General features: G+C 38.3%; 1 protein-coding gene across 6 annotated transcripts in view; it reads left to right on the top strand.

Annotated features, from left to right (window-relative positions):
- The window catches only part of AGGF1 (angiogenic factor with G-patch and FHA domains 1), a 66,535-nt gene that overhangs the window by 11,993 nt on the left and 28,242 nt on the right, over window positions 1-26,300 (top strand). For all 6 annotated transcript variants that reach the window (XR_005832464.1, XM_040622157.1, XM_040622160.1 and 3 more), the window contains 9 exons: window positions 4,488-4,679; window positions 9,010-9,076; window positions 12,580-13,395; window positions 16,095-16,197; window positions 17,213-17,421; window positions 18,527-18,688; window positions 20,132-20,320; window positions 24,217-24,547; window positions 26,181-26,289. Coding sequence is in view for 5 of the 6 variants with exons in the window: in XM_040622157.1 (XP_040478091.1) it covers window positions 13,186-13,395; window positions 16,095-16,197; window positions 17,213-17,421; window positions 18,527-18,688; window positions 20,132-20,320; window positions 24,217-24,547; window positions 26,181-26,289 (1,313 nt within the window). In the remaining variant the exon portion in view is untranslated. The remainder of the gene's footprint in view (window positions 1-4,487; window positions 4,680-9,009; window positions 9,077-12,579; window positions 13,396-16,094; window positions 16,198-17,212; window positions 17,422-18,526; window positions 18,689-20,131; window positions 20,321-24,216; window positions 24,548-26,180; window positions 26,290-26,300) is intronic.

Below are 26,300 nucleotides of genomic sequence, written 5' to 3'. Positions count from 1 at the left end.
CTAAATGAAGTGAAAAGGCTTCTAACAAGTGTGTCATAGAAAGTGCTATGATCCATCTACCTACAATGGAATTAGAATTCTAGAAATATGTTGCCAATTTCTTTGCCATTAGAGAGGACTGAATTGTACAAAATACATTGTTGTTTATGACTCGGGTCTAAGATTTTTCTTGGTAAATGAGTACAATCTTTATGTAACTCTTAATCTGATATCTGGTGTTTTACAATAGTAAAAAAATGAAAGTATTGATATCCTACAATTTGTTGCTGAAGGAAGCCTATAAAATGCAGTGTTGTCATTTCATGGTTTCTTGCTAAAGACCCATCCCAATTCCTATAAGTGTGCTGCAGTGTAGGGTAATTGAAATTTTTTTACATATTTTTCAAAACTTACTGAAACCTAGAAACATTCTGTGAGTAGCAGGAATCATTATTTTACTTGAAGATTATCTGTGTTGGAGGGAAGTTGTTGGTATATTAGCTCTGGGTTGGAATCACACACATTCATCACTTACTTGCTGAATGACCTTGGGCAGGCTACTTAACCTCTCCAAGCCTAGTTTCCTCCAGTGTAAAATGGGGATAATAATAGTATTGGCCTTGGAGGACTTTTAACTTTTTTTTTTTTTTGAAATAATTGTAGATTCACAAGAAGTTGCAAGAACAGTACAGTGAGGTCCCATATATCCATCATCTAGCTTACCCCAATGGGGGCATCTTATTTAATTATAGTGTTTGATCAAAACCAGGAAATTAATTGGTAAATACAACTAACTAGACTACAGTTCTTATGCCAATTTTGCCAGTTTTTGCATACACTCATTTTTGTATTGTTTTTTGTTTTCTTTTCGTAAGTAAGCTCTACGCCCAATGTGGGGCTGGAACTCACAACTCCAAGATTAGGAGCCGCATGCTCTAGCAACTGAGCCTGCCAGGCACCCCTTATAAGCTTTTTCTCTTTTTTGGTAGAGTTTTGTGTGTAATTCAGTGGCACTTTATCACATATAACCATCACTACAATCAAGATACAAATATGTGGATTAAATACAATTAAAGTGCATAGCACAAGAGGTAGCATATAGAAGAAACTAAGTAAATGTTAGTATCATGATTATTAGTTAGGTGAAATCAGATAATCGTGCTTATTCAGTGCTTCCTAATTTCATGAGGTTACTTGGTTGGTTGACAGAAATACTGTTTTAGAAGCTAGAAGCAAAGAACTTTGTATCAATCGTGTTTCAACTTTTTTTCTGTGTTTTACGGTGCTTCAACATCCTGGAGCCTTGGAGACAAAGGGGGTGGCTGCTCCTCCCAGGGTTAGCTAATTCCTAGAGACAGCAAGCAACTTGCCTGTGGCATTGCCTTTGACATGCAAACCACACCCCCACTTGTCTCCTTCCATCAGACTCCCCAAGTTATTGCCCCCCTCCACCTGCTCCTTAGCTTTAAATTTTCACTTCTCATTGTATTTGGAGCTGAGTCTCATCTCTTTCTCTTATTGGCGTAGTCTTGACATCTACACTTATGGCAACAGTCCTGAATAAATTCTTGCTTATAAGTGTCAGGATACCTTTTTTCCTTTAGGAGCTCCAGGACCAGTCAATACTAGACAACACCGATGTGCATTTCCCTGAATTCAGGGAGCCTTCTAGGGGTCTTCTTGATTGACTGGGGTGAATGGTGAGGGGGCCAAATTAAAGGGTATACCATTTCTTCCAGTATTTCTTTGCCATTCCTTATATGAAGGACAAAGAGAAATCACATTTTTTAGATGCAGAAAAATTGGTACATAGAAAAACTTCATCGAAGAGTTAAAATAAGATGATCACAGTATCCCAGTAATCATTCCATATATGCAATAAAGTTAACTTAAATGAGGTTCTAACTTGGGGATACACTTTTTAAGTAAGTGACATTGCTGCAGAGGCCCTGTGTTTTTCCCATGGCAGCGCTTATCACATTGTGTCCGCATAATCTCTTGTCTGAGGCTTGGCTCCTCCAGGGCAGGGATGAGGCAGGTGGGGTAGGGAGGTGCCCACAGGATCTGAAAGATCAGAACCTCCAGGCAATATTTTGTTTCCTGGGATATACCACGCCTACCAGAAGTTAATTCTTGTGCCTGGAATCTTTGGGAAGTACCAATGCTTTACTGCCACCTTCTGGCCAAAATGTGTTTTGTCATATTTCTTCATTTCGGTTTTTTTTTTTTTTTGGTCTTGGTAAAAAGGATTTGAGAGAAGTTAAGTCCCGGTCACATCAGCAAACCCACATTGCCAGTAGCAACCGACATGGATAGAAAAGTATATAACTCTTGGGGCACCTGGGTGGCTCAATCGTTGGGCGTTTGCCTTTGGCTCAGGTAATGATCCCAGGGTCCTGGGATTGAGCCCCGCATCAGGCTCCCTGCTCAGCTGGAAGCCTGCTTCTCCCTCTCCCACTCCCCCTGCTTGTGTTCCCTCTCTTGCTGGCTGTCTCTCTCTCTGTCAAATAAATATTTAAAACCTTAAAAAAATAGTATATAACTCTTGAGAAACTTTCCAAGGATGTGCATGCATGTATATGTCTATTTATATCACACACAAATGAATACTGTTCTGAATCTGTGAAAGTCCAAAAACCCGATCATCATACCTTATTATTCTACAGGTTTTTAAAAAATAGTTTATAAAATGCTTTCACATCTGGTCATTCTATTAATTTGAGAGGCAAGTAGGGATGATTAAAAAATGATTTTTACTTATTATTTTTAGAGAGAGGGTAGGGAGGGCCCGAGGGAGAGGGAGAGAGAGTGTCTTAAGCAGGCTCCATGCTCAGCACAGAGCCCGACGTGGGCCTCGATTTCATAACCCTGAGATCATGACCTAAACTGAAATCAAGAGTTGGACACTCAACCGACCGAGCTACCCAGGTGTCCCAAGAAAATGATTTTATAGCACTCCCCTAAGAAAGGGAATTATTAAGGAGCCCTTAAACTTCCTCACAGATATTTTGTCCTACAAATATTTTTTTAAAATTTAAAATCAGTTAATTAACATATAGTGTATTATTAGTTTTGGAGGTAGACTTTAGTGATTCATCAGTTGCATATAACAACCAGTGCTCATTCTATCAAGTGCCCTCCTTAATGCCCATCACTCAGTTACCCCATCCCCCCACCCACCTCCCCTCCAGCACCCCTCGGTTTGTTCCCTAGAGTTAAGAGTCTCTTATGGTTTGTCTCCCTCTTTGTTTTCATCTTATTTTGTTTTTTCTTCCCTTCCGCTATATTTGTTTTGTTTCTTAAATTCCACATATGAGCATCTGTTGTTTCCGGCGTTGTCAATTTTAGCCAATCTGAGAGATATGAGGTGATAGCTCATTGCGGTTGTGATCTGTATTTCCCTGATGCCCAGTGATGTTGAGCATTTTTTCGTGTGTCTGTTGGCCATTTGTATGTCTTCTTTGGAAAAATGTCTGTTCATGTCTTCTGCCCATTTCTTGACTAGTTTTTTGTTCTTTGGGTGTTGAGTTTGATAAGTTCTTCATAGATTTTGGATACCAGCCCCTTATCTGGTAAGACATTTGCAAATATCTTCTCCCATTCTGTAGGTTGTCTTTTAGTTTTGTCAACTGTTTCCTTTGCTGTGCAAAAGCTTTTTATATTGATGAAGTCCCAATAGTTCATTTTTGTTTTTGTTTTGCTTGCCTTTGTAGAGGTGTCTAGCAAGAAGTTGCTGTGGCCGAGGTTGAAGAGGTTGCTGCCTGTGATCTCCTCTAGGGTTTTGATGGATTCCTGTCTCACACTTAGGTCTTTCACCCATTTTGAGTCTATATTTGTGTATGGTGCAAGAAAATGGTCCAGTTTCATTCTCCTGCTTGTGGCTGTCCAGTTTTCCCAACACCATTTGTTGAAGAGACTGTCTTTTTTCCTATTGGATATTCTTTCCTGCTGTGTCGAAGATTAGTTGACCATAGAGCTGAGGGTCCATTTCTGGGTTCTCAATTCTGATCCTCCCACCATCCTACGTGAAGGGTACTACTTAATCTCTGTTTTGCTTATGGGGAAACTGAAGCACCGTGTGCTTAAGAAACTGGCCCAAAGTCACACAGTTAGTGCGTAGCAGAGCTGAAGTTCAGTTAACATGTCTCTATGTAAAAGTTACTTTACAAGGCACCTGGGTAACTCAGTGGGTTAAGCCTCTGACATCAGCTCGGTCATGATCTCAGGGCTCCACGCCTGGCCGAGTTGGACCAGGGCAAGCTCTGCACTCAGCAGGGAGTCTGTCTGGAGAGGGGGGGGGCGCCCCGCCCCCAGCCCGGCCGCTCCTGTGTGCTTTCTCTCTTTTAAATAAAAAAATAAAATCCTAAGAAAAAAGTTACTTTACTAACCCGCACGTGTCCCTGTTGCTTTATGCCACTTCAGTAATTTATCAAGTTAATTCTACCCTATTATGTCCTCTGTAACCCTAATGAGCTGCATAAACACCCAATTTTGTGTTTCTTTTTTAGGTTTTTGGCATATATTCAGATGAACCTTAATGTATTTATAACTATGTCATATGAAGGAAGATACATTTAATGCCAAACGAAATACCGTGACTACATTTAATCAACATATGAGGATAATAAAGAAGTGGTTAGGCCCACAATCTGCCCTTTTTCTTTAAGAGATGATTTCAACAAATGAATGGCATGACTTTGGTAAGTAAATAATCCTTCATTGTGAGATCACATTAAATTCTCATAAAGTCAAGTGAAGCAAGAAGTACATGTATTTCAGTAAATGATAGGATCACGTCCAGGCCCTACCTCAAAACATCGAGAAGGTAAATATGTTTTCTTGGCACTCTAATACTTCCTTTGGTTAATTTTAATTTTCTATTTTATACTCTTAAATATTTTTTAATTATTACAAGAGCATTGTTAATAGCTACTGCTCTATCTTGTGGAGAAAAGGACAGGGAGGGAAGAAGAAGGCTCTTCTAGAATCAAGATACATTGAGTCAGCAACCCCCACCTCAAGTACAAGTGTGCGATGCTTCTCTACCCCGACCGCACTGGGGGGTCTGGTACAGGATCCCATCAGTCCTCTTCCTATCCTATGTGTTCCTGGGTGTCTTGAAGTATTGTGTGTATTGGGGAAATGCCAAATGGGGAGAGGGGGTGGTCTGTCAGTCCTCCTAGGCAGTCCATGGGAGAGGATGCCAGAGGAATGGAGTCCTCATGGATCCCGAGGGAGGGCAGTTAGAGTCCCTGGTGCAGGTGCTGGAAACATTCCCTTGAATGAAAGCTGGGCAAACCACAAGTGTCAATGGCTCAGTTTCCAAGCAGTTCTTGGGCCCTGCATCCATAGCCTTCATGGTGGTCCCTCCTCCGATCCACCTGCCTAGCTCTTCCAGGGCAATGCGTGCTCTCCCTTCTTGAGCAATGTTTCCTTGTTCCCAGTCCAGCCCCTACACCTGTCCTTTTTTTTTTTTTAAGTTCCTTAACATCTCTAAGGATATTTCCCTTACTCTGTTTTCTCTAATAATTGTTTATTAGTACTTTTGTCTTTTAAGCATGACTTTCATTACATTTTTAGACTTGTGGTTCTGTGAAACAAATTACATTCGGTTCTAGTGATACAGTAATCTCATTTTATAATTATACTTTTGTGTGATTTCTTGAATCATGTCTCTCTCCCCCATGAGACTGTAAATGACAATAAATTGACTCTATTTTCATTCACCATTGTACCCCCAGAGCCCAGCACCATGCCTGGAACATAGCTGGTGTTCCATAAATATTTGTTGAACAAGTAGACATTACCCAAATTTTTGCCTTTAAAGCCCATCTTGAAGATTTTGTACATATTTTAGAAATAAAGATGAAGAAGAATATTGGCAGAACCATATTAAAGGTCTATGTCTTCTTCTGTGTTCCCAGCTCTCTAGTTCTGAAGCAGATGATTTAAGGCTTTATCACACACAGCCGCTTCATTGAAGGGTCATGTTGTGTTGAGGATTATGAAGGACAGGGAGAAGAAGAGGAAAGAGAAGAGTTGAGGATTATGAAGTCAAGCCTGGGCTCAGCGGAAAGAGCCAAGTGCAGAGTGGCTGCATCCTCGCCATGCATATGCTGGCGAAGCAGTGGGCCCGTGGAATAATCCCACATCTCCAATGTTTCACATAGCTCTTTTCAGCTTGTAAACTCTGACTTCAGCAGTTCTATACCACTCCAGCCGTCTGTCTATACGTAACTCAGGTCCTATTCTTTACCTGTATTCAGCAAACATATACTGAACACTTGCTATCTTGAGTGTGTGCTGGTGGTGCTCAGTACACAGGTATACTGTTTGCTACTTATTTTTTAAATGGAATTTATTTTTAAGAGCAGTTTTAGCTTCACAGCAAATTTACTACTCCTTTGTAAAAGCCTGAATCAAAGTTATCTGCAAATGTAAGAAAGTGCAATTTACACTTTGAACCCACACATGCGCACACACACGCGCACACACACATGCACACACACACACACACACACACGCACACAGTCAGCCTCCTCTTTCCACCCTGGTTACAACTTCGATACTTCATTTCTTGATTAATATTTAGCAAAGGGTGAGAAGAAAAGCCAAAAACTTCAAAACACACCAGGAACATATTTATGTCACATCAGGTGGAAAAAATCCACAAAAATTTCTTTGCAAACTTCTAGCAAGTATTTAGATATTAGTTGTTGGGGACTTGTTAGTTAATCAATACTTGACTTTTCGAGAAAAGTTTGGAAGGTATAAAACTTTCATCTCTGAGCCAACAGAGATGTTTCTTAACTGGAAATTTTCCTAGACCTGTCACATAGAGGAAAAACAAAAGATGGTCAAAAGAAAAAGCCTGCTTATTCTCAAATCTTCCATTGCTAGTCAAAACAACACCAGAAGTCAGAAGTTCTAAGATGTAGTGTCATTTTATCAAAGTCATTGCTTAAGTGAAACTTTTATAAAGTGTGCCTAGAGACCAGTGTAGTAAATGCTTTACTCGTTTAAAATAAGGTTATTAAAATTATGAAGACATCTAACAAGTAGATGAACTACTCTACATAAAAAAGACTGTCATTTAGGCCTTATATTTGGCCGAATGAACTAGAAATCCAACCATGCTGACTTAATTAAAAGGGATTTATTTTTCTCACCTAAGAGGAAGTCTAGAGACAGGCACTTCACAGTATCATCAATATCTCAGGATCCTTCTATCCTTTTGGTTCGCTTTTCTTAAGGTGTGGCGTTCACGTTTGTGATTTCCTCGTGGTCACAATGAGGCTGCTGTACCTCCAGCATAATATCCACTTTCTAGTTAAGAAGAATAAAAAGAAGGGGTGCCTGGGTAGCGCAGGCGTTAAGCGTCTGCCTTTGGCTCAGGGCATGATCCCGGCGTTCTGGGATCGAGTCCTGCATTGGGCTCCTCCGCTAGGAGCCTGCTTCTTCCTCTCCCACTCCCCTGCTGTGTTCCCTCTCTTACTGGCTGTCTGTCACATAAATAAATAAAATCTTAAAAAAAAAAAAGAAGAATAAAAAGAAAAGAGAAGAGCAAAGGCAAAAGGCTGAATTGTCCTTTTTTATTGGAAAGCAATAGCTTTGCCAGGAACCCTGCCTCTGGATTTCTAATTACTATAACTATGTCACGTGGTTACCTAGCTTTGGTGTGTTGTTACCCTGAACAAAATTCAGGTTCTCTTATAAGAAGTAAAGAGAATGGCTATTGATTGGGTTGACAACTAGTGGAATCTGCCACAAAAAAAAAAAAAAAACAAAAAAACCCACACATTTTAAAATTAAATCCAGAAAAGGCGTAAGTCCCAGGACATTTGGAGGTAGAAAATGAATGAAGTTAACATCTTGAACAAAAGTTTCTTACAGGCTCAGTCTCAGGACAAAGGTATTATCTATGTTCCCAGCTTTGGACAGTTAGACATGGTTCAACATAGGCTGGCTTGGGTGATTTTTAGAGAAAAGTCAGGGCCTTCCCACTTATGCTGTAGGATGCCTAAAAGGCACCACCAAGCGATGAACAGCCTCAAAAGAATTTAGCAATGATGCATGGTTGCTAGTTTTTTGCATTTTTTATCCAATTTTAATACTAATAAATTCCTGACGACCAGTGGCATTCAAAGAAGCGTGGCTCAAGTAGCCAAGTAACAAAATACTCAGTCTTTAACTCGCATCTCTTGAAAACTAAATATTCAAGGGGAATCATTTCATACTACCCAGCAACACCTCTTGCATCCCTTATTCTCTCCTATTCACTCATAGATTTTGTTGTATTTTACCAAAGTATCAATCCACAATGAATTGGAACTTTTTCAAATGGTCCTTCAACATAGAGTTTGAGAAAGTACTGTTCCAGTCTAAAGCATTGATTTTGCATCTTGAAGGCCTAGAATCAGTCCAGTGGAGAAAGATTCTCCTTAGAGAGTCAGCATTCTCAATATCGGGGATGCGTGTATGGAGGGGGGAGGGGTAGCATGGGAAATTTTACAATATAGTATAAATATAATATAAATACAGTAATTTACAATTTTACAAATATAGTAATTACAATTTTACAATATAGTATAAATATAATATAAATATAGTAATTTTAAAAAATCATTATACAATCATAAAATGAAAGTGCAAAATGTAAGTATTTCAGCTGGGGGTGGAGAAGAGGGGCTTGCCCTGTTTCTTTGGCTTCCTTCCTTTACCATCTCGCCAGTGTTTTAGTGTTACACCCACCCATTCTTTCCTTAGGTCTCCAGGGGAAGGAAACAGGTAATGGTCAATTGACCAAAAGTAATATGGAGCAATAAATCAGAACTATTGAAATGCTAGTGGCTCCCAGATATTCTTGTGTGACATCAAACAGGAGGATCAGATAGGAGAGTGTTGGCTGCCCATTGGATCCAACATAAATTATGGCAGGTGAATGTTCATTAAATGAACAATTGATGACATTCTAAAAGAAACGGGATATAAATCAGGTTTTATTTAATTGACAATATTCCTCTGTTGCAGAATATAGGACAATCTATGGTACTCGGCCTGCTGAAACTCACAGGATCCTGGAGTGGCTCGAGATCAGGTTGAGTATTAGATATTGCCACAAACAAAATATCCCCAAACTTCCATAAGTATCATTTATTTCTCCCAAGCCTGGGGTGAGGTGGTGGCTGGCTGATCTTCACTGGGATTGCCAACTGTCTGAGGGTTTCCTGGGACCTCTGCTATAGGCTGGCTTAGCTGGACTGTCTCAGCTGGAACAGATCTGTTCCACGTGTCAGTTATCCCCCCCCCCCCGCTTTAAGACCAACAGTCACACCTGAGCGTGTTCTCACGGCAATAGAAGAAATCCAAGAAAGCAAGCAGAAATACTGGGGCCTCTTGAGATGTAGGCTCAGAACGGGTGCACTGTTCTGGAAATCACCTCATTCAACTGGCCAAAGCAAATCACATGGCCAAACCCAGATTCAAAGGTGGAGGGGAGATTCTGCCTCTTTAGTGAAGGGAACATACGGCCATTCTGGAAAGCAGCCTAGTGGAATAGAGTGAAATTAAATGTTTGCCCTAGAAACCAGAGATCACATGCGTTGATACATATTCAAAAGAAATGAATGCACAGGCCAGTGAAGTGGAATGAATAAGGGTTTTCATTGTGGTATCAATGGAGAATACTTGACGTCGCAATTGGAGGTAACTTAGATGTTGATAACTAATGGATAAATTAAACGTGGTATACTTACACTTTGGAACACTATGCAGCACTTAGATGTATATATAGCAATACATGTGGATTTTAAAAACATCTTTTTACCCATGGAAAAAAATAAGAAACAGTGTAAGATTTAAAACCAAACCTGGGTTGCTCAGTAGATTAAGCACCTGCCTTTGACTCAGGTCATGATCCCAGGGTCCTGGGATTTGAGCCCTGAGATGGGTCTGCTCAGTGGGGAGCCTGCTTGAACCTCTCCCTCTGCCTGCCACTCCTCCTGCTTGTGCTCTCTCTCTCTCTGTCAAATGAAATAAAATCTTTAAAAACCCAAATACTATTTATGTAAAATGAATACACACACAAAACATATAAGGATAGATTTATATTTAAAGACATATAGCAGACATGTAAGAGTGGGTGCCCATTGGCAGAAAGGAGGTAATGGGAGTGGGGACTGGGTTTATAGAGTGACACTAAAACCAAGCCAAATCAGAAAGATAGAGGAGCCATTCATGGGCCAATGTCGATAATGTGTTGTGAACTAAGAACTATGACTACAATCTGAGGTACAAAATAATAAATAAGAAAAAATATTACAGAAACAAAATCAAATTGCATAGAGTGTCAGGTAGTTTGCTTCTCTAGGACACTGGCCCTGCCCACTATAGTGAGTCACTTTTGATCTGAAAACTCCCTCTAGGAAAAACTGATGTTCACTTACTCACCATGCATTTTTCCCTCTCTTCCATATTTATAGAACCCTGTATTATTGGGAATAATGTGTCCAGCTTAGAAAGACACACATACTCACATGCACAATTCCTAGCCACACTTGTAGCAAGGGTGGGTATTGAGATATAAACAGAAGTCATTGAATGGGGCTTTCAAAAATCTTTTTTTTTTAAAGATTTTATTTTTAAGTAATCTCTCCACCCAACATGGGGCTTAAACTCACAACCCCAAGATCAAGATTCACATGCTCTACCGAGCCAGCCAGACACCCCATGGGAAAGTCTTCTTGTCCCTTGCTATCTTGTTCAATGAATTGACCTGAAGGCTGGAAATAATGCTCTGAGACTAGCAGAGGAGACACAGATGGAGCCTGGGTCCTGAAGACCTGGTGAAGCCACTAAACCAGCTCTGGACTAAACCACTTCTGGACTTCTTTAATGTAACAGAATAACCTCCTAATTTGTTTAATAAGCCACTGTAGACTGACTGGTGTTACTAACCTTAATGCAATTCCTCATACACAAGGCTTTCTCTTTTTTCTTCAAAAAAAAAAAATTCTCACTCTTTTCTTCCAGACTAATAGTCAGAGGTTAAAGACTAGTAGCATGATGAGGCCAGAATTTAGGCTTAAATGGATTACCTTTAAGACAAGCCAAAGAAACACTGCTTCAAGTAGTAGCTAATAAGAATTTATTCATTTGATAATTAATGGTTAAAATGTGAAATTTCTCATTTGTAAAAAGAGGACCTAGGAAGTACACTCTATCTTAAAGTTATCTTATAGGTGGTATTCATGGCATTTCTTATCCCCCAAAGATAGAGAAAGTGGAAAATACAGTTTTTATTTTAAAAGGTTTTGATAAATTCTTGACTAGAGTCATAATGCATTAAGGTAAGTCTGAATTTTTTTTTTCCCAGCACATCTCTCTTTTACATCAGGGAGGACATGCTGTGTCTTCTCACTGAACATCCTTTCACGGCTACATCATTGTTGCCTTGACATAGGGTGCCTTGTAGAAGGGCTCTTAGGGACTAAAGTATAATGTATGCAGGACTGAGAAAAGGAAGATCCCCACTGCAGAACTCACTGCCTGTGGAAGATGTGGGCAAGTGACAAAAAGCACACTGAACTAGGACTCCAAACATGATTCTTTTGTTTGGCTGTGCTCAGCAAACATTTAAGGATACCTGCTCTGTGACAGGCACTGTGCTGGACCCTGGGAAAGGACTGGCAAGACATAGGCACTGACCTCCATAGGTCTCAGGCACAGCATTCTGAGCTCAGGCTACAATTCTAATCGACCTTGGTGAAGGGAAGACGTTTCAGGAGGCCCTCATCAGTTTAAAGGCTGGTGAAAAAATGCCAGTTTCACACAGGTGAAACACCAAATAAATCCGCTGAACCAGAGCATTTTTCTCTCCTACTTTCACAGAATCTAGCTGCTCATTTTCCCACCAGGGATGCTCCTCTCTGCAACTCAGGCCTAATGAATCTGCTTTTATTTCCTGGGGGCCTAAACTCACAAAATCAGCAGAGATGGTCAATAAGAAGAGAATCAGAAAACTGTGTTCTAGCCCTGGTCTAGCATTATCTCTAGAAAGCTCGACATATTATTTTTCAGTGTTCTCATCTGCAAAGTGCTGTAAAATGAAGAGCTGTAAAGTGAACTCTGTGCAAAAACTGTGAAAACTTTTTGCTAGTAGGTGAAGGGTTACAGGACATGACTCCCTCAGCCCCCATACGCCACTTTGGTGTGTGGATTATCTTGAGCTTAAGTCACTTTAGACCCTGAGGGCTCAGAAGAAACTTTTGTCCTCCCTTAACCACACAGAAGAATCTAAATTGGGGTCTTTCCCATAATAAGGATTATTAACAGAGATAAATTTTATCTGAGTGAGCCATCTGCATGGTAAGGCCAACATCTAATTACCACACATCTGCTCATCTTATCGCTCTATGAAAGTGCATTCCTTTCATCTTAAGTCCCAGACGCCTACCTCCTTTTTAGTTCAGAATGACATATATACCTCATTGTGCCTATCTTTGGAATTTCCATGTCTGCGCGAGTTCCTTATACCTATGCCTGTTAAATTTGATTTTTCTCTTGTTAATCTGTCTCATGTGAATTTGATTCTTCGTGCAGCTAGAAGGACCTTTGAGGAGACAAGAATTCTTGCTCCCCAACAAAGGAAAGTGCAAAAACCCAAGGCCAGAGGCAGCGACCTTCAAACTATACCCAGAGCTAAGCTGCCACTTTCAAATCGACTCTTCAAGCGCGCAAGTACCCTAGTGCTAAGGTAGAGAGACTGCGCATGTGCGGTAAGGCCCTTGCCAGTACCCGTAGCTTCCCTTTAGGTTTTAGCCCCGCCTACCACCAGCGCCCTCGTTTCCGGTTCAGCCCAGGAAGCTTCCGAGTGTTTCTGGCCCCGGCGTCTCTGGGCCGACCGTCTCTCCAACGTTTTTCCAGGTCTTTCGGTTGCTGGGGAAGGTAGTTGCCAATAAAGTTTCCCCATTTCAGAGTCTGACGGATTGGGCCAGGTGCATCCTCTGTCCCCTTGCTCATTGCCCGCAGTCTTTCTAGGCTACAGGCAAGGAGTTTCAAGGCGTCATGGCTAGGGGCCGCTTCGGCCCGGCCGGTCTGAGGCCCCCTTTCGTTGCCCGCGGGCTCTCATGGCTTTTGGTCCCGCTGGTGTCCGCCTTAGCGTGAGTGGGTCCCTCCGCGCCCACGGACCTCCGTCTGCTGGACCCCATGGCCTCCGAGGCTCCGTCGCCTTCGTTGTCGCCGTCGTCACCTCCCTCCCCTGAGCCTGAGCTGGCCCAGCTGAGGCGGAAGGTGGAGAAGTTGGAACGCGAGCTGCGGAGCTGCAAGCGGCAGGTGCGGGAGATCGAGAAGCTGCTGCATCACACGGAGCGGCTGTACCAGAGCGCAGAGAGCAACAACCAGGAGCTCCGCACCCAGGTGCGCGGTCCGCTTCCAGCTTGGCGCCCCATCTAGCCCAAGGGGTGGCTTCCGAAGCCTCTGATAGCCTCGGAAGGGCTCCCTGGTAGGGCCCCAGAACTGCTTTATAGAGTATCTGAAAGAAATAAAAGTTCGCTAGTATTATAATTCTAAGTACATTTGAAGCTAGCCTAAGAGTTCGGGTTCCTCGATTTAGAGTAAGTGCGCAAGCTGCTGGTGGGAAGTGAACTTCATTACCTTACTTTTATTCTCACTCGTGACGTTCCCTTGGCATTAGGAACATCTGTATTATTTTTTCTGCATCACTTTTGAGTTTGTTAAAGCTCTGGACTTGAAGCAGAATTCCATTTATTACTCACTTGGTGTGTGAACTGATGCTGAGACTCAATTGTCCATAAAATGAGAGGGTTAGTACACATATGAAGGTTAAATCAGATTAAGCATGAACAAACAGTTTTAGAGTTTTACAAACTGTTGAACACTATGCATGTGTCAGGTTGTTTTTCTGGGCATTTACCAGCTTGAATTTTCTGGTGAAAGTGGTGGGGGAGGGGGGGCTTTGTTAGAGACACTAACCAGCTAACTTCATGTTCATAAAATGGAGTAAGGATAAGTATTTATCTGTCACTTCTTTTTTTTTTTTAATTTTAAAAAGGAGCATATTTTTCCCCAGCTTGATTGTTGGGCAGTTACACTCTCCAAACAAGTTATTTCCATGTAATTATTAATGTAAACTGTTGTGTAGTCCTTTGTAATATATTGGTATATTTCCTGAAACTGCACGTTAAAGCTGTATACTGAAAAATCGGCACTTTGTTATGCTTTGTTATCAAAGGGTGTCTGAAAATAACTGCTGAGATGTAGTGCATTGTGTGTTGTATAGGTTGTTAATATGACATTATAGAAAATAGCGTTTAGTTAGTAGCTAGTTCTCGAACACTTAAAATGAATGCATAAGGACTGTGCTAGGAGACTACACATATGGTTAAACTATCATGAGGAAAGGGGAGCAAAATATTCCTTTAAAATACCTTTTAAAAAACCCATTTATTATTCTAAATTTTTATTTTATTTTTTAAAGATTTTATTTATGTATTTGACAGATAGCACAAGCAGGGGGAGCAGCAGAGGGAAAAAGAAGACTCCCCACTGAGCAGGGAGCCGGATGTGGGGCTGGATGGATCCCAGGACCCTGGCATCATGACCTGAGCAGAGGCAGACACTTAACCGACTGAGCCACCCAGGCGCCCCTCTGTTTTTAATCTAAAGATCTAAAAGAGACCATTTCTGCTAGCCTTGAAGAGCCAGCATTTTGTTATTAGTGTGAATTTGATAGTGGTCTAATAAGAAAATTGAAATGCATAAAAAGCTTGACCCTACTGGTGATAGTAGTAACTCCTCTTTACCCTCTTCTTAGTGAGTCTCCCTTGGTGGTGGGTAGGGGTTGGTTAACTGTCATCTCAAATCACTAAATAATGTTTTACCTGGAGTGGTAAAAAGTTGGCTGGAGAATTGAGGGTGAGCTGGTAGAAAAACAGGTTTTGGACTCTGAAGAACCTTGGGCAAATTATTTGTCTCTTCAAGTTTCTCATGTAAAATGGTGATTAGCGCCACTATTCTGTAAGGAGTTTGGAAGAATTAATGAGAGCTTAGTGCCTATCATGTAGGAGATAATAAATTTATGAAGTTTATAGTAATAGTGGTAGTAGCTAGAGCCAGGACTGGGGCAAGGCAATCAGTAACCCAGGGCAAAAAATTTAAGGAGTACTCATTCTCTGGTAGAGACCCTGTACTTGTGAGAAGCTGAGAATGAGTGCTTCCTTAAATTTTGTGCTCTAGGTGCCTGGCTAGCTTCACTCTAGCTCCAGCGCTGGTGCTAATAGCATCTGGTAACTAATGAAGTGCCTGGATAATCTGTATATGGTCAGTCTTACCACCTTTCTTCTTTGAAGCTTTATGTGTCATTAAGTATTTAAAAGCTTGTTTTTTTAGTTAGTTTCATGACTATAGTAGACATTGTCTCAAACCCAGATCCTTTCCGAATGAAATGTATTTATGGTGGTGTTCCTCATCTGCTTATGGGTGTTTCCACACTGTTGCTTTGATGCTGGCATTCAGTTGAGGCACAGGGGAGACAGATGCCCTTCTGAGGCAGTTACCTCTCTTCCCTTCTGCTGCAGTTGTTTAGTCCTAAGACTACTATCTTCTGTTTAAAGAAAAAAGAAGTGCATTAAAGGGTAGAAGTGAGTATTAATATATTTAAGTGAATAGATAATTCCAGGTGGAGGACACTGAGTGATACTAGATAATTTAATCTGATGAATGGGAATTAATGGTTTTTGAAACTAATTCTTTAGGAACAACTGCTAAGTGATTAAAATTTTAGTGTAAAAACATTCTTACTGTTAGAAATAAGGGATCATCTTCACAAAGTCCTATTTAGTTCATCTAAATTCATTTTGTTGGGAATATTTTGAGGTTTAGCAGGAGAGTATAAGAATAAAAACATTTCCCTCTACAAATGTGAAAGGTGAAAGAAATTTATAGTATTTTTAATTTTTCTGAAAAGGAAACTGGCTGCTTTGGTACTTCTCTAAAACTTCAACCAAGAAAAATAATTATTGTAATTTCAGGAGAATGGTGTGTATATTACTAGATTTCTAAATGGTCTATTTTCCTAAAGCCTTGTTTTCTTGTAGGTAGAAGAGCTCAGTAAAATACTCCATTGTGGGAGAAATGAAGACAATAAGAAGTCTGATGTAGAAGTACAAACAGAGAACCACCCTGCTTGGTCAATCTCAGGTATTCGGCTTATAGTGAAGATATCTTAGTGCTGTTACATTCACATCATGCTAAGGTGGAGTTTTCTTTAAATTTAAAGTAGGCATACATCTAGATAAATCTGAGAACTGTTATGTTGACTTCTCATATGATTTGGTATTTTGAGATAATCTCTGTTCCTCTGGTGGGAAAATAGAAATGTCATTCTATAAATATATAATAGTGCTAATGTGTTTTCGGTGACACATGAACTGAGTAATGTTTGCCGTGCTGTGAACCATCTACTCATACCTGGCCTTCCTTTTGATCAGGCACATATGTTTTCTTGTTGATGCGTTCCGCTTGGCATTGTGTTCAGTGTCAGTGTTTTAGGCCCTTATGGGAGTGATGAGCTCACAGCCACGACCTCATGAGTGGCAGTGTGAGGCAAAATAAGTGAGCAACTGAGTTTTAATAAATAGGGATCAGAAGAAATGATCTTTCCATTAAGTTTTGCCTTGTTTTATTCAGTATATGATTTAACTAAATTGTTAAACATGGCAATAGTATTAACATTACGTATTTGTATGATAAATTTTTTTTTAAAGTCATCATCATGAGAGAAATTTGACAGAAAAAACAACTCTTGATCTTTATTTCCATTGTCATTTGGTAATGCAACAGTATTCAGGTAGTATGTGATTAGAAGTTAAGAGTTGCTCTTTTCTTTTTTTTTTTTTTTTTTGACAGAACACAACCTATTTACTTGTTTTCTTTCTTTATTCTTGCTATGGAAAATCCAAATCTACCTTTTTTTTTTTTTTTTTTTTTTTTTTTTTTTTTTTAACTAGTACTGAAGCTGATATTAGAATCAAGATTATATACTTCTGCCAATTTATCTGCACCCCACATTTAATCTGTTAAATTGTATACAGTTGTAAGAATGTGGTATGTTAGCATTGTGTGCTGTATTATGTTCAGTGCTGGTGGTTTGGAATTAACTTCTCCTTATATACATTTTTCTAATATGATATCACCTAATTTGCTTTTGCTACAGATTATTATTATCAGACATACTATAAGGATGTTAGTCTTCCAAATAAAGTGACTGAGCTCTCAGTTCAGCAAGATCAGGATATCGAAGCTTCTACTTTTAATTCTGAAGACCAGTCACAAATAGAAAATGATGCTTACACTGGTACTGATACAACAGAACATGTTAAATGTGCAGAAGAGGACCATTTTGCCTCAAATTCAAATTCACAGGTAATAAGATGCTTAACGTGAAACTCTTTTTTTTTTTTTTTTTTTAAAGATTTTATTTATTTATTTGACAGAGATAGAGACAGCCAGCGAGAGAGGGAACACAAGCGGGGGGGGGGGAGAGGGAGAAGCAGGGTCACACGCTTAACCGCTGTGCCACCCAGGCGCCCCTTAACGTGAAACTCTTGATACCCCAAAATGTGTCCTTTGTTGTTATATAGAGAAAGAGACTTTTTTAGTCCATTACAATGTATACAGGGTTTATATAACTTTCTATGTATAATGATACAGTGAATATTACAGTTTTTAAGAAACAAAAATTAGAATTTATTAATATGTGTAACTTTTTCTAAAAAGTTGTGTTCTAAAAATTAATGATGTATATAAACTAAAAGAAAATTTGTCACTGTATTTTCACTCGACCAAAAATTTGGGCAACAGCCACAATATCAAGTTCGTACTAATTTTTTTTTGAAGATTTTATTTTTTTAGTAATCTCTCTATCCAATATGGGGCTCAAACTCACAACCCCAAGATTAAGAGTCACACGCTCCACCGACTAAGCCAGCCTGGTGCCACCGCATTAACATTTTTTAATGCTTCCTTTATGTCAAATATCTTGCCACTTTTGCCTGAGTGCCATATAAATTTATTTAATTTGTTTGAATCAAGATCCCAGTAATTCCAGGACCCCAAGATCCAATATAACTTCTTAGTGTATGTTATCTCACATTATCTATAGCTTTTTCCTCCATATCTCTTTTAATTTTTTTTTCCCTTTGAACCTGTAATTATTTTTAAAGACTATTTCGGAGTCTGTATTTTGTAGATAACTATCTTATGGTATCAGGCACCGGCTTTTGAGTAATGGTCGCTCACTCACTTTTAATGTCTTCAAAACTAGGTTAAAATTGAATTAACTAAAACACTAATAACTATTTTTTAAAGTGAACTAAACTGCAATTGATAGCCATCTCTTTCCATCGCAGAAATTGAAGTCTTATTATTTAAAATTGTTTTAAGTCTCTCTATTGTTTCTAATTCTACTAACTTTTAAAGTGGTAAAAGGAAGTTTTTGTCTTATTTGACATGAATGTATCTTACCTAGGAGCCAGCATCTGTATTAGCAGAAGATACGTCCTTAGAAGGTTCTTCATTAGCTGAAAGTTTGAGAGCTGCAGCAGAAGCTGCTGTGTCTCAGACTGGATTTAGTTATGATGAGAACACTGGACTGTATTTTGATCACAGCACTGGTTTCTATTATGATTCTGTAAGTATCTCGGACTGTTTACTGTTGTATGGTTGTATACTTGCAGCTTGACACCGAGTATTAAGCCCTAAGCTGAATTAAGAAAAGCAAGAAACTGCATTGAAAAATTAAATTTGATTTAAAGCTATTTGACATGAGTAAAGAGTTGTAAAATAGCTTATGATGCTACACTTCTATGTTTTTAATTAAATAAGTTAATTGTGTTCATTATAGATTAGTACTTCAGAAAGATCTGATCTTTTATATGTAAAGTAACACAAAAATGTTAGAGCATTTATTAATAAAAGCAGACAGTTAACTACGTTGTTGTAAAGTGTTTAAGGACTTCAACATTTTTTCATAGAATTTATAAAGAAGTGACATTGTTAATTCTAGGCTTGACATGAGATTTTTAAAAATTATTTCAAGTTCTTATGAATCCATTCGAGCTCTAGAAGAAGTTTTTTTTTTTGAATTCTCAATAGCATGTTTATTATTAGTTAGAAGTTCTTTGGCTTTTAAGCATTTCAGTTTTAAAAAAATCAATGTTAGCACTGAGAACTAGGGAATTTGTGTGGAATCAGACCACTGACTCGGACAGAACCTGAAAATAAAGCTTTTGACGTATAATTCAGTGTTATGGCTGTTGACATTCGTACTTAATTGTATTTCATTCAGGGTTTGATGACAATGATGATGGAACTTCCATACCTATATACCTCAGCCTCAGTGGTCTAGGCATGTGATCTAGTCCTCAGAAATTATAGAATGTGGTACCCAAAAGTGAAGCAGATGTTCACCATTCTGGTCATTGGAACTATTGTTAACGAAGCTAGGGAACATAATGATGATACTAAATAGTTAGAGAAAGGATTTCATTTGTTGTTGGTTTGTACTTGGTATACTTTGTAAATCCCTTGTAAAGAGAGGATTTTCTTTCACAGGAGTATGCTAATTGACCATGCTAATTAATACCCAGAAAATTAATGTTTAAGCTCTTATTACCAAAGTGACTAGCTGTTACTTATTTGGTTTTGAGGAAAATACAGAGTTTACAAGTATATGATGTTAGTCTTCATCATTCTTCTGCCTTCCTTTCTGTATCTTTCTTCCTGACATCTCTTCTGTAGGTGGTTAGTTATATTCTGTTGTTATATGTTTCAGTAAATTAGGGACTTCATTGTTTTGCCCTTTTTATTGTACTAGTTTTCATTTTATTGTAATTAAATAGTTTTTCTTAAATTTTTGAAAATGTATTTTGGACTGAAAGACATAAGAGATAAAACAAGTTTGAGTTGTAAAAGTTTTATTATCACTGGTATTAAAGATTACTCATTATCTTCAAAAAATAGTGTTCTTAAAAGCAAGAAACACTGCTTTTGACTATATTTGGCATTTCTATTAAGTTTATTTTTTTATTTTGTCATACCTGACTAGAACTTACTGTTGTCTTGACTTTGAAAGGAAAATCAACTATATTATGATCCTTCCACTGGAATTTATTACTACTGTGATGTGGAAAGTGGTCGATATCAATTTCATTCTCGAGTTGATTTGCAACCTTATCAAACATGTGGCACAAAACAAAGTAAGGATAAAAAATTGAAGAAGAAAAGAAAGGATCCAGATTCTTCCGTAACAAATGAGGAAAAGGTAATGTCTTCGTAATTTTATTACTTAGTGATATAATTATGTCAAAGTTTTTGATGAAACTGGAAATCATCGTTCAGTAACTCTATTTCAAACTCTGTATTTCATTAAGATAAGATATCAGAGTCTATCAACCAAGGAGCATTCACAGGGGGCAAAGATGGACTTTTTCACAAAATCTTAGTCACTAGAAGTAAAAGGAATTTCTTAAAGTTTGAAGGAGGTAGATTTAGGGCAGAATGAAATACTCACTCATATGTTACGTAATTTGAAAGAAGAGCAGTCAGACCCTTAACCAATAAGTTGATGTCAGGGCACCTGGATGGTCCAGTCGGTTAAGGGTCTGCTTTTGGCTTGGGTCATGATCTTGGGGTCCTGGGATCAGGCTCTGTGCTCATGAGGGAGTCTACTTCTTCCTCTCCCTCTCTGCTCTCTGTCCCTCACTCGCTCTCTCAAATAAATAAATCTTAAAAAAATAAGTTGATGTTGTTGCACAATTCACAATAAAAGAATAGCACAGATTGTAAGTAGACTTAGATAAAACTTCTGCTTCTTAGTCATGTTGAGTAATTTCTTACCTATTATATTAGCAAACATTAAATCAGTTGCTAGCAAATATAGGGTAGGTATGTATTTATTAGAAGTGGAAATTGGTGTCTATTTTTTTTTTTTTAAAGATTTATTTATTTTAGAGCAAGGGACCAGGGGGAGAGGCAGAGGGAGAAAAGGGAATCCTCAGGCAGACTCCCTGCATTGCGGGGAGCCACATGTGTGTCTTGATCCCACAACATTGAGATCATGACCTGAGCCAAAAGCAAGAGTTGGTCGCTCAACCGACTGAGCCACCCAGGTGCCGTTGGTGTCTTTTGGGAAAATAGATTGGCCATTTGTATCAGTAACCATAAAAATGTTAATATTCTTTAACTGGAAAATCTCATTTCAGGTAATTTTTTTAAAAATCCAAAAAAAGAGGGGTGTCTGGTGGCTCAGTCAGTTGAGCGTCCGACTCTTGATTTCAGCTTAGGTTGTGATCTCAGGGTTATGAGATCTAGCGCAATGTTGGGCTCCGTGCTCAGTGAGGAGTCACTTGGGATTGTCTGTCTCCTTCTGCCCCTTTCCTTGCTCCTGTGCGTGCACGCGTCTGTGCGCGTTCTCTCTCAAATCTTTTTAAGAAATCCAGAGAAAAATGCCTTTGTGTAGTTACATAGCAATATTTTTAAGAACAGAAAGAAATTAAGAGTTCAAATGGCCTGCAAGATATTGAGTAAGAAAATGATAGTATGTTTAATTAAAAAAGCATTCTTTAGACCTTAAAATTGTAATTTATAAAGACTGGGGGGAATTTAAAAAATGCTTATGATACAAGGTTAAATTTAAAGAAGGAAAATATAAAAAACATTACCAGTGCTCTTACGTGTATTCCCCAAACAGATAAGGCTGGTAGTTTATATGAAGGAAAGGAGGCTTATTTGTTATATTGGCATTTTGTGAATTGTGGCAACTTCACTCTTGAAATTTCATGTAAGGTTTTTCTCTTAACCAAAGAAAAAAGTTTTTTTTAATGCTTAATACTAAAATTCACATATGGAATTAAGTTTCTTTTGGATTTACTTTATTTGATTTGCTTGTATTTCTCATATTTTCACTGATGTACCTAGGAATAAAAGAGAATGTGACTAAATACTAAAAGTGACTTTTCTGTTTGCTTTCAAGACCTCTGTTTTAATGACTTCGACCTGTTGCTAGTAGTTGAACTATTTGAAAGATTAGGTTGTGAAAGTACTTCTTTCTAGCAATGGAAAAGAACATATAGGGTCCTTAAATAACTTTTTCTGACAAACTAGAGAATGAAATTTGAAAGTGTTTTTGTGAGATTTTAGTCCAGGTTAGCTCCCATAACTGCTCATCTTTACCATCCTTCTTCAGGGATGAACTTTAGGATAGGAACTTAAAAACAATCCTGTTGGGATTTTGAGAATTCCTCAAAGATTGTAAAAGGTAGCTGTGAAGCATGGGAGACCGTTTAGGACATCCTCATCTTTTTTTTTTTTTTTTTTTTAATTAATATACTCTTGAGTGTCACTCTTTGCAGGTGGAGGTATGTGGAAAGAGATTGGCGTAAATAACTTGAAATATGCATATATGCTTTAATGCCCACATATAGGTCTCCTTTCTTATCTCTTAATGAATATTTATCTAACATTCTGGACTGGTAGATGGTTTTTAAGAAGTAGCACCTCCGGCATTTTCACTCATTCCCACTCCACATATGTTTTGCCAAAAGCAGTAATAATAAAATATACAAGATTGGAAACTGTTGTGTTTTTTTTTTAAGTATATATAGGGAAATTTTTGGCTATAATTCACAGCGGCCTTTAAAGCTTGTCATAGTTTTCCAGCTTGTTGTCCTTGTGCTTGCCTTTGATGAGTTTATGTTGCTGGGAGCGTATATAGTTTATTATACTGTGAGTGTTTAGGTAGTCTCCAAACTGAATTTATGTTACTGTTAAAAATATGTGTTTAAGATGCTCTCATGTTTTATAAAATAACGAAAGAACATATGAATTCACTTCATCATGTTGCTTTAGGTAGAAAGAAAATTCAGAGTAAGTTACAACCAAAGGAAAAAGGAAAATAACTGATTTTTTTAAGTTTAAAGTAAAAAATTTGTCATAAGGTATGTCCGCTATACATGTATAATAAATAATAAAAGGCTTATGCCCGCTCATTTAGAATTTTAGAATAAAAGAGATGTAACTAATTCATCTATACTTTAAACTGTTTTGTACAATCAGACCAGCTCTATGAAAGTACAAAATTTTAGTGAAACTGTAGCTCTGCTATGTTAGGTACGTCTGGATCTTTATTTTACTTTTTTTAAAGATTTATTTATTTGAGAGAGAGAGAGCATGCATGTGAGTGTGCGCAAGTCAGGGGAGAGGCAAAGGGAGAGAGTTTGGCCATGGAGCCCAACTTGGGGCTTCATTCCACAGTCCAAGAGATCATGACCTGAGCCAAAACAAGAGTTGGATGCTTAACCAACTGACCCACCATGTGCCCCACATCTGAATCTTTAAATCGCTTTTGTAATTAAAGCTGATTCTGTATTTTATGTGTTTTGACTTGATTATTGGTTAAAAGTTCAAGAAGAAAATTTAAGGTAGATATATTTTCTAGGTCTGCACTGTCCAGTAAGGTAGCCAGCCACTAGCCTCATATGTCTGTTGAGCACTTGAAATGAGGCTCGTCCTAACTTATGGTGTTTGTAAGTATAAATTACGGTATACTCAGTTTTGAAGACTGAAATTCTTGAAGTACAGAAAATCCATGTAAAATATTTCATTAATAGTGTTACAGTGATTATATGTTACTTATATATAATAAATGATAATATTTTGTAAATACTGGATAGATAAAACAAATTTTACCTGCTTTTACTTTTTTAATGTGGTTACTAGGAAATTTTAAAGTGTGTGTGTGTATATATATATATATATATGGCTTGCATTATATTTTTGTTGGACAAAAGTGGTCTAGGCCGTCACATGGTCCAAGCAATATGTGATAAGGGCTTGGACTGGGACAGGGAATAGGTAGGGAGAATTGGGATAAAGAGTAAGCAGTCTGTAGCACTTGGGAATGGATTCCGTGTGGTAGTTAAGGGGATGTCAAAGATAACTATAAGATTTTTTATTTGGGTGATAAGAGGATGGTAACGTCTTTAAGAAAGGGGACATGAAAGGAAGAGGGGGTTATAGGTAATAGCTATGGGTATTTCATATATAATGTTGTACATATATCTTCACTAATTCTTTGAAACACTTAGCATTAAACGTTAGAAGATGGTCATGTTCAAGATATTTTCCCCTATTCCCACCTCCCCACTTATGTCTTTATAGGATTTGAATTCAGAAGATCAGAAAGCATCCAGTGTTGAACATATAAGCTACAGTGAGGGAGAAGATTTTGCAAATGTGAAAAAGAAGGCCAAAATAGACATTCATTACAAAAATAGTCCTCCCAAATTTACTGTTCCAGTTAGCAGAAAGACTACAGAATCTTCTCTTAATGAAAACATTTATAATTCGACGTCATTTAAAGAGGAGAAAATCATGGAGACTGATAGTGAGCCAGAAGAAGGTGAAATTACAGACTCTCAGACAGAGGACAGTTATGATGAAGACATTACCAGCGAAGACAATGTAACTGCAGAAGATAGTGAGGATGAAGGTGAGTAAATAACTACTGTTTAATTTTCTGTAAATAACCCAGTCTGGTCATTGTAAAAGAGCAACAGAGTTAAAAATGTTAGTTTATCTGCCAAAAAAACCTGTTTTAAACTGATTATTTTAATGACATCGTTGAAAATTATATGAGCTACCAACAAAGTGGTCACCAGTACCATTATGGTTATTTTTAGAGGGAAGAATTTGTATAAATGACTAATAGTTGGACCTTAAAGTTTTATTACATTGAGTGGCCTAGTCAATACGACAAAACCAAGTTGCATACATTTTAAAGTACGTACTAAGGCTAATTTGGTGGGTTAGATATTTGTGGTCTACTTTTGTAACAGGGAAAAGGTAAATTGCCTTTAAAAAGTGTAGTCCAGGGGCAGCTGAGTGGCTCAGTCAGTTAAGCGTCTGCCTTCGGCTCAGGTTACGATCCCAGGGCATAGCATTTTACCTTTTTAGTGGTTTTGTATAATCAGACCAGCTCTATGAAAGTACTAAATTTTAGTGAAACTGTAGCTTTGCTACGTTAGGTACGTCTGGATCTTTATTTTACTTTTTTTAAAGATTTATTTATTTGAGAGAGAGAGCGTGGGTCCTGGGATCGAGCCCCGTATTGGGCTCACCCCGCTTCTCCCTCTCCCTCTGCTGCTCCTCCTGCTTGTGTGCATGCTCTTTTTCTCTCTGTTAAATAAATAAATAGAAATCTTTAAAAGAAAAAAAGTGTAGTCAGTGAATATAGCTACCTAGGTATTATGGTAAATCTTACAATTAAAAAAATTTATTTATTTATTTATTTATTTATTTATTTTAGAGAAAGAGAGCAGGGAGAGGGGCAGAAGGAAGGGGAGAGAGAGAATCAAGAGCAGATTCCACACTGAGGGTGGAGCCTGATTCAGGGCTCAGTCTCCTGACTCTGAGATCACAACCTGGGCTGAAACAAGAGTCAGATACTCAACTGACTGTGCCTCCCAGGTGCCCCAAATCTTACATTTTTTTAATGCGAGGTCATAAAGACATACTTTGAAAGCCCAGGATTTTATATTAGGTTATATGAGCTTATTTTGTTCTTGATGCAGTTTCTCTCTCTCTTTTTTTTTAAGCAGGACTCAGGTTTTCTAAGTTAATACGAAGATTCTTGTTTAGGATATTTTCAAATTCCAACACCTTAAAAAAGAGAGAGAATTATTTATTTTGTAATTGTGATAGACCCTGAATTTCTTTAAGTTCTTCATTTTAAATTGATAAGTGTTAAAGCCTTATTAAGGATGTCATATAGCAGAATTTAAGAAGGTTGTTTCAAACAGAATTAAGATTTTTGATCAATACATTTTTTTGTTTTGTATTAAAGATTTTTATTTATTTGAGTGAGAGCGCACGTGAGCAGGGGCCTGGGAAGGAGTAGAGGGAGAGGGACAAGCAGACTCCATGCTGAATGTGGAGTTCTACGCGGGCTCAATTTCATGACCCTGACATCACAACCTGAGCCAAAATCAAGAGTCAGGTGCTAAACTGGTTGAGTCGCCCAGATGTCCCTTAATACATTTTATTTTATGGATGCTTCCTATTCCTGCCTAGAATTTTTTTCCATAGCATTTGAATTAATACTTACACATTTCTTTCTTTACCAGATGAAAAAATTTGGCCCCCATGTATTAGAGTAATTGTTATTAGATCACCAGTATTGCAGACAGGATCACTTTTTATCATTACAGCTGTAAACCCTGCTACAATTGGAAGGTAAAAATATT

The sequence above is a fragment of the Ursus maritimus genome, unplaced genomic scaffold, assembly GCF_017311325.1.
Source record: "Ursus maritimus isolate PB19 unplaced genomic scaffold, ASM1731132v1 scaffold_5, whole genome shotgun sequence".
Taxonomy (NCBI): Eukaryota; Metazoa; Chordata; class Mammalia; order Carnivora; family Ursidae; genus Ursus; species Ursus maritimus.
The sequence above is the reverse complement of the archived record's forward strand: the minus strand, read 5'-3'. Positions and strand labels throughout refer to the sequence as shown.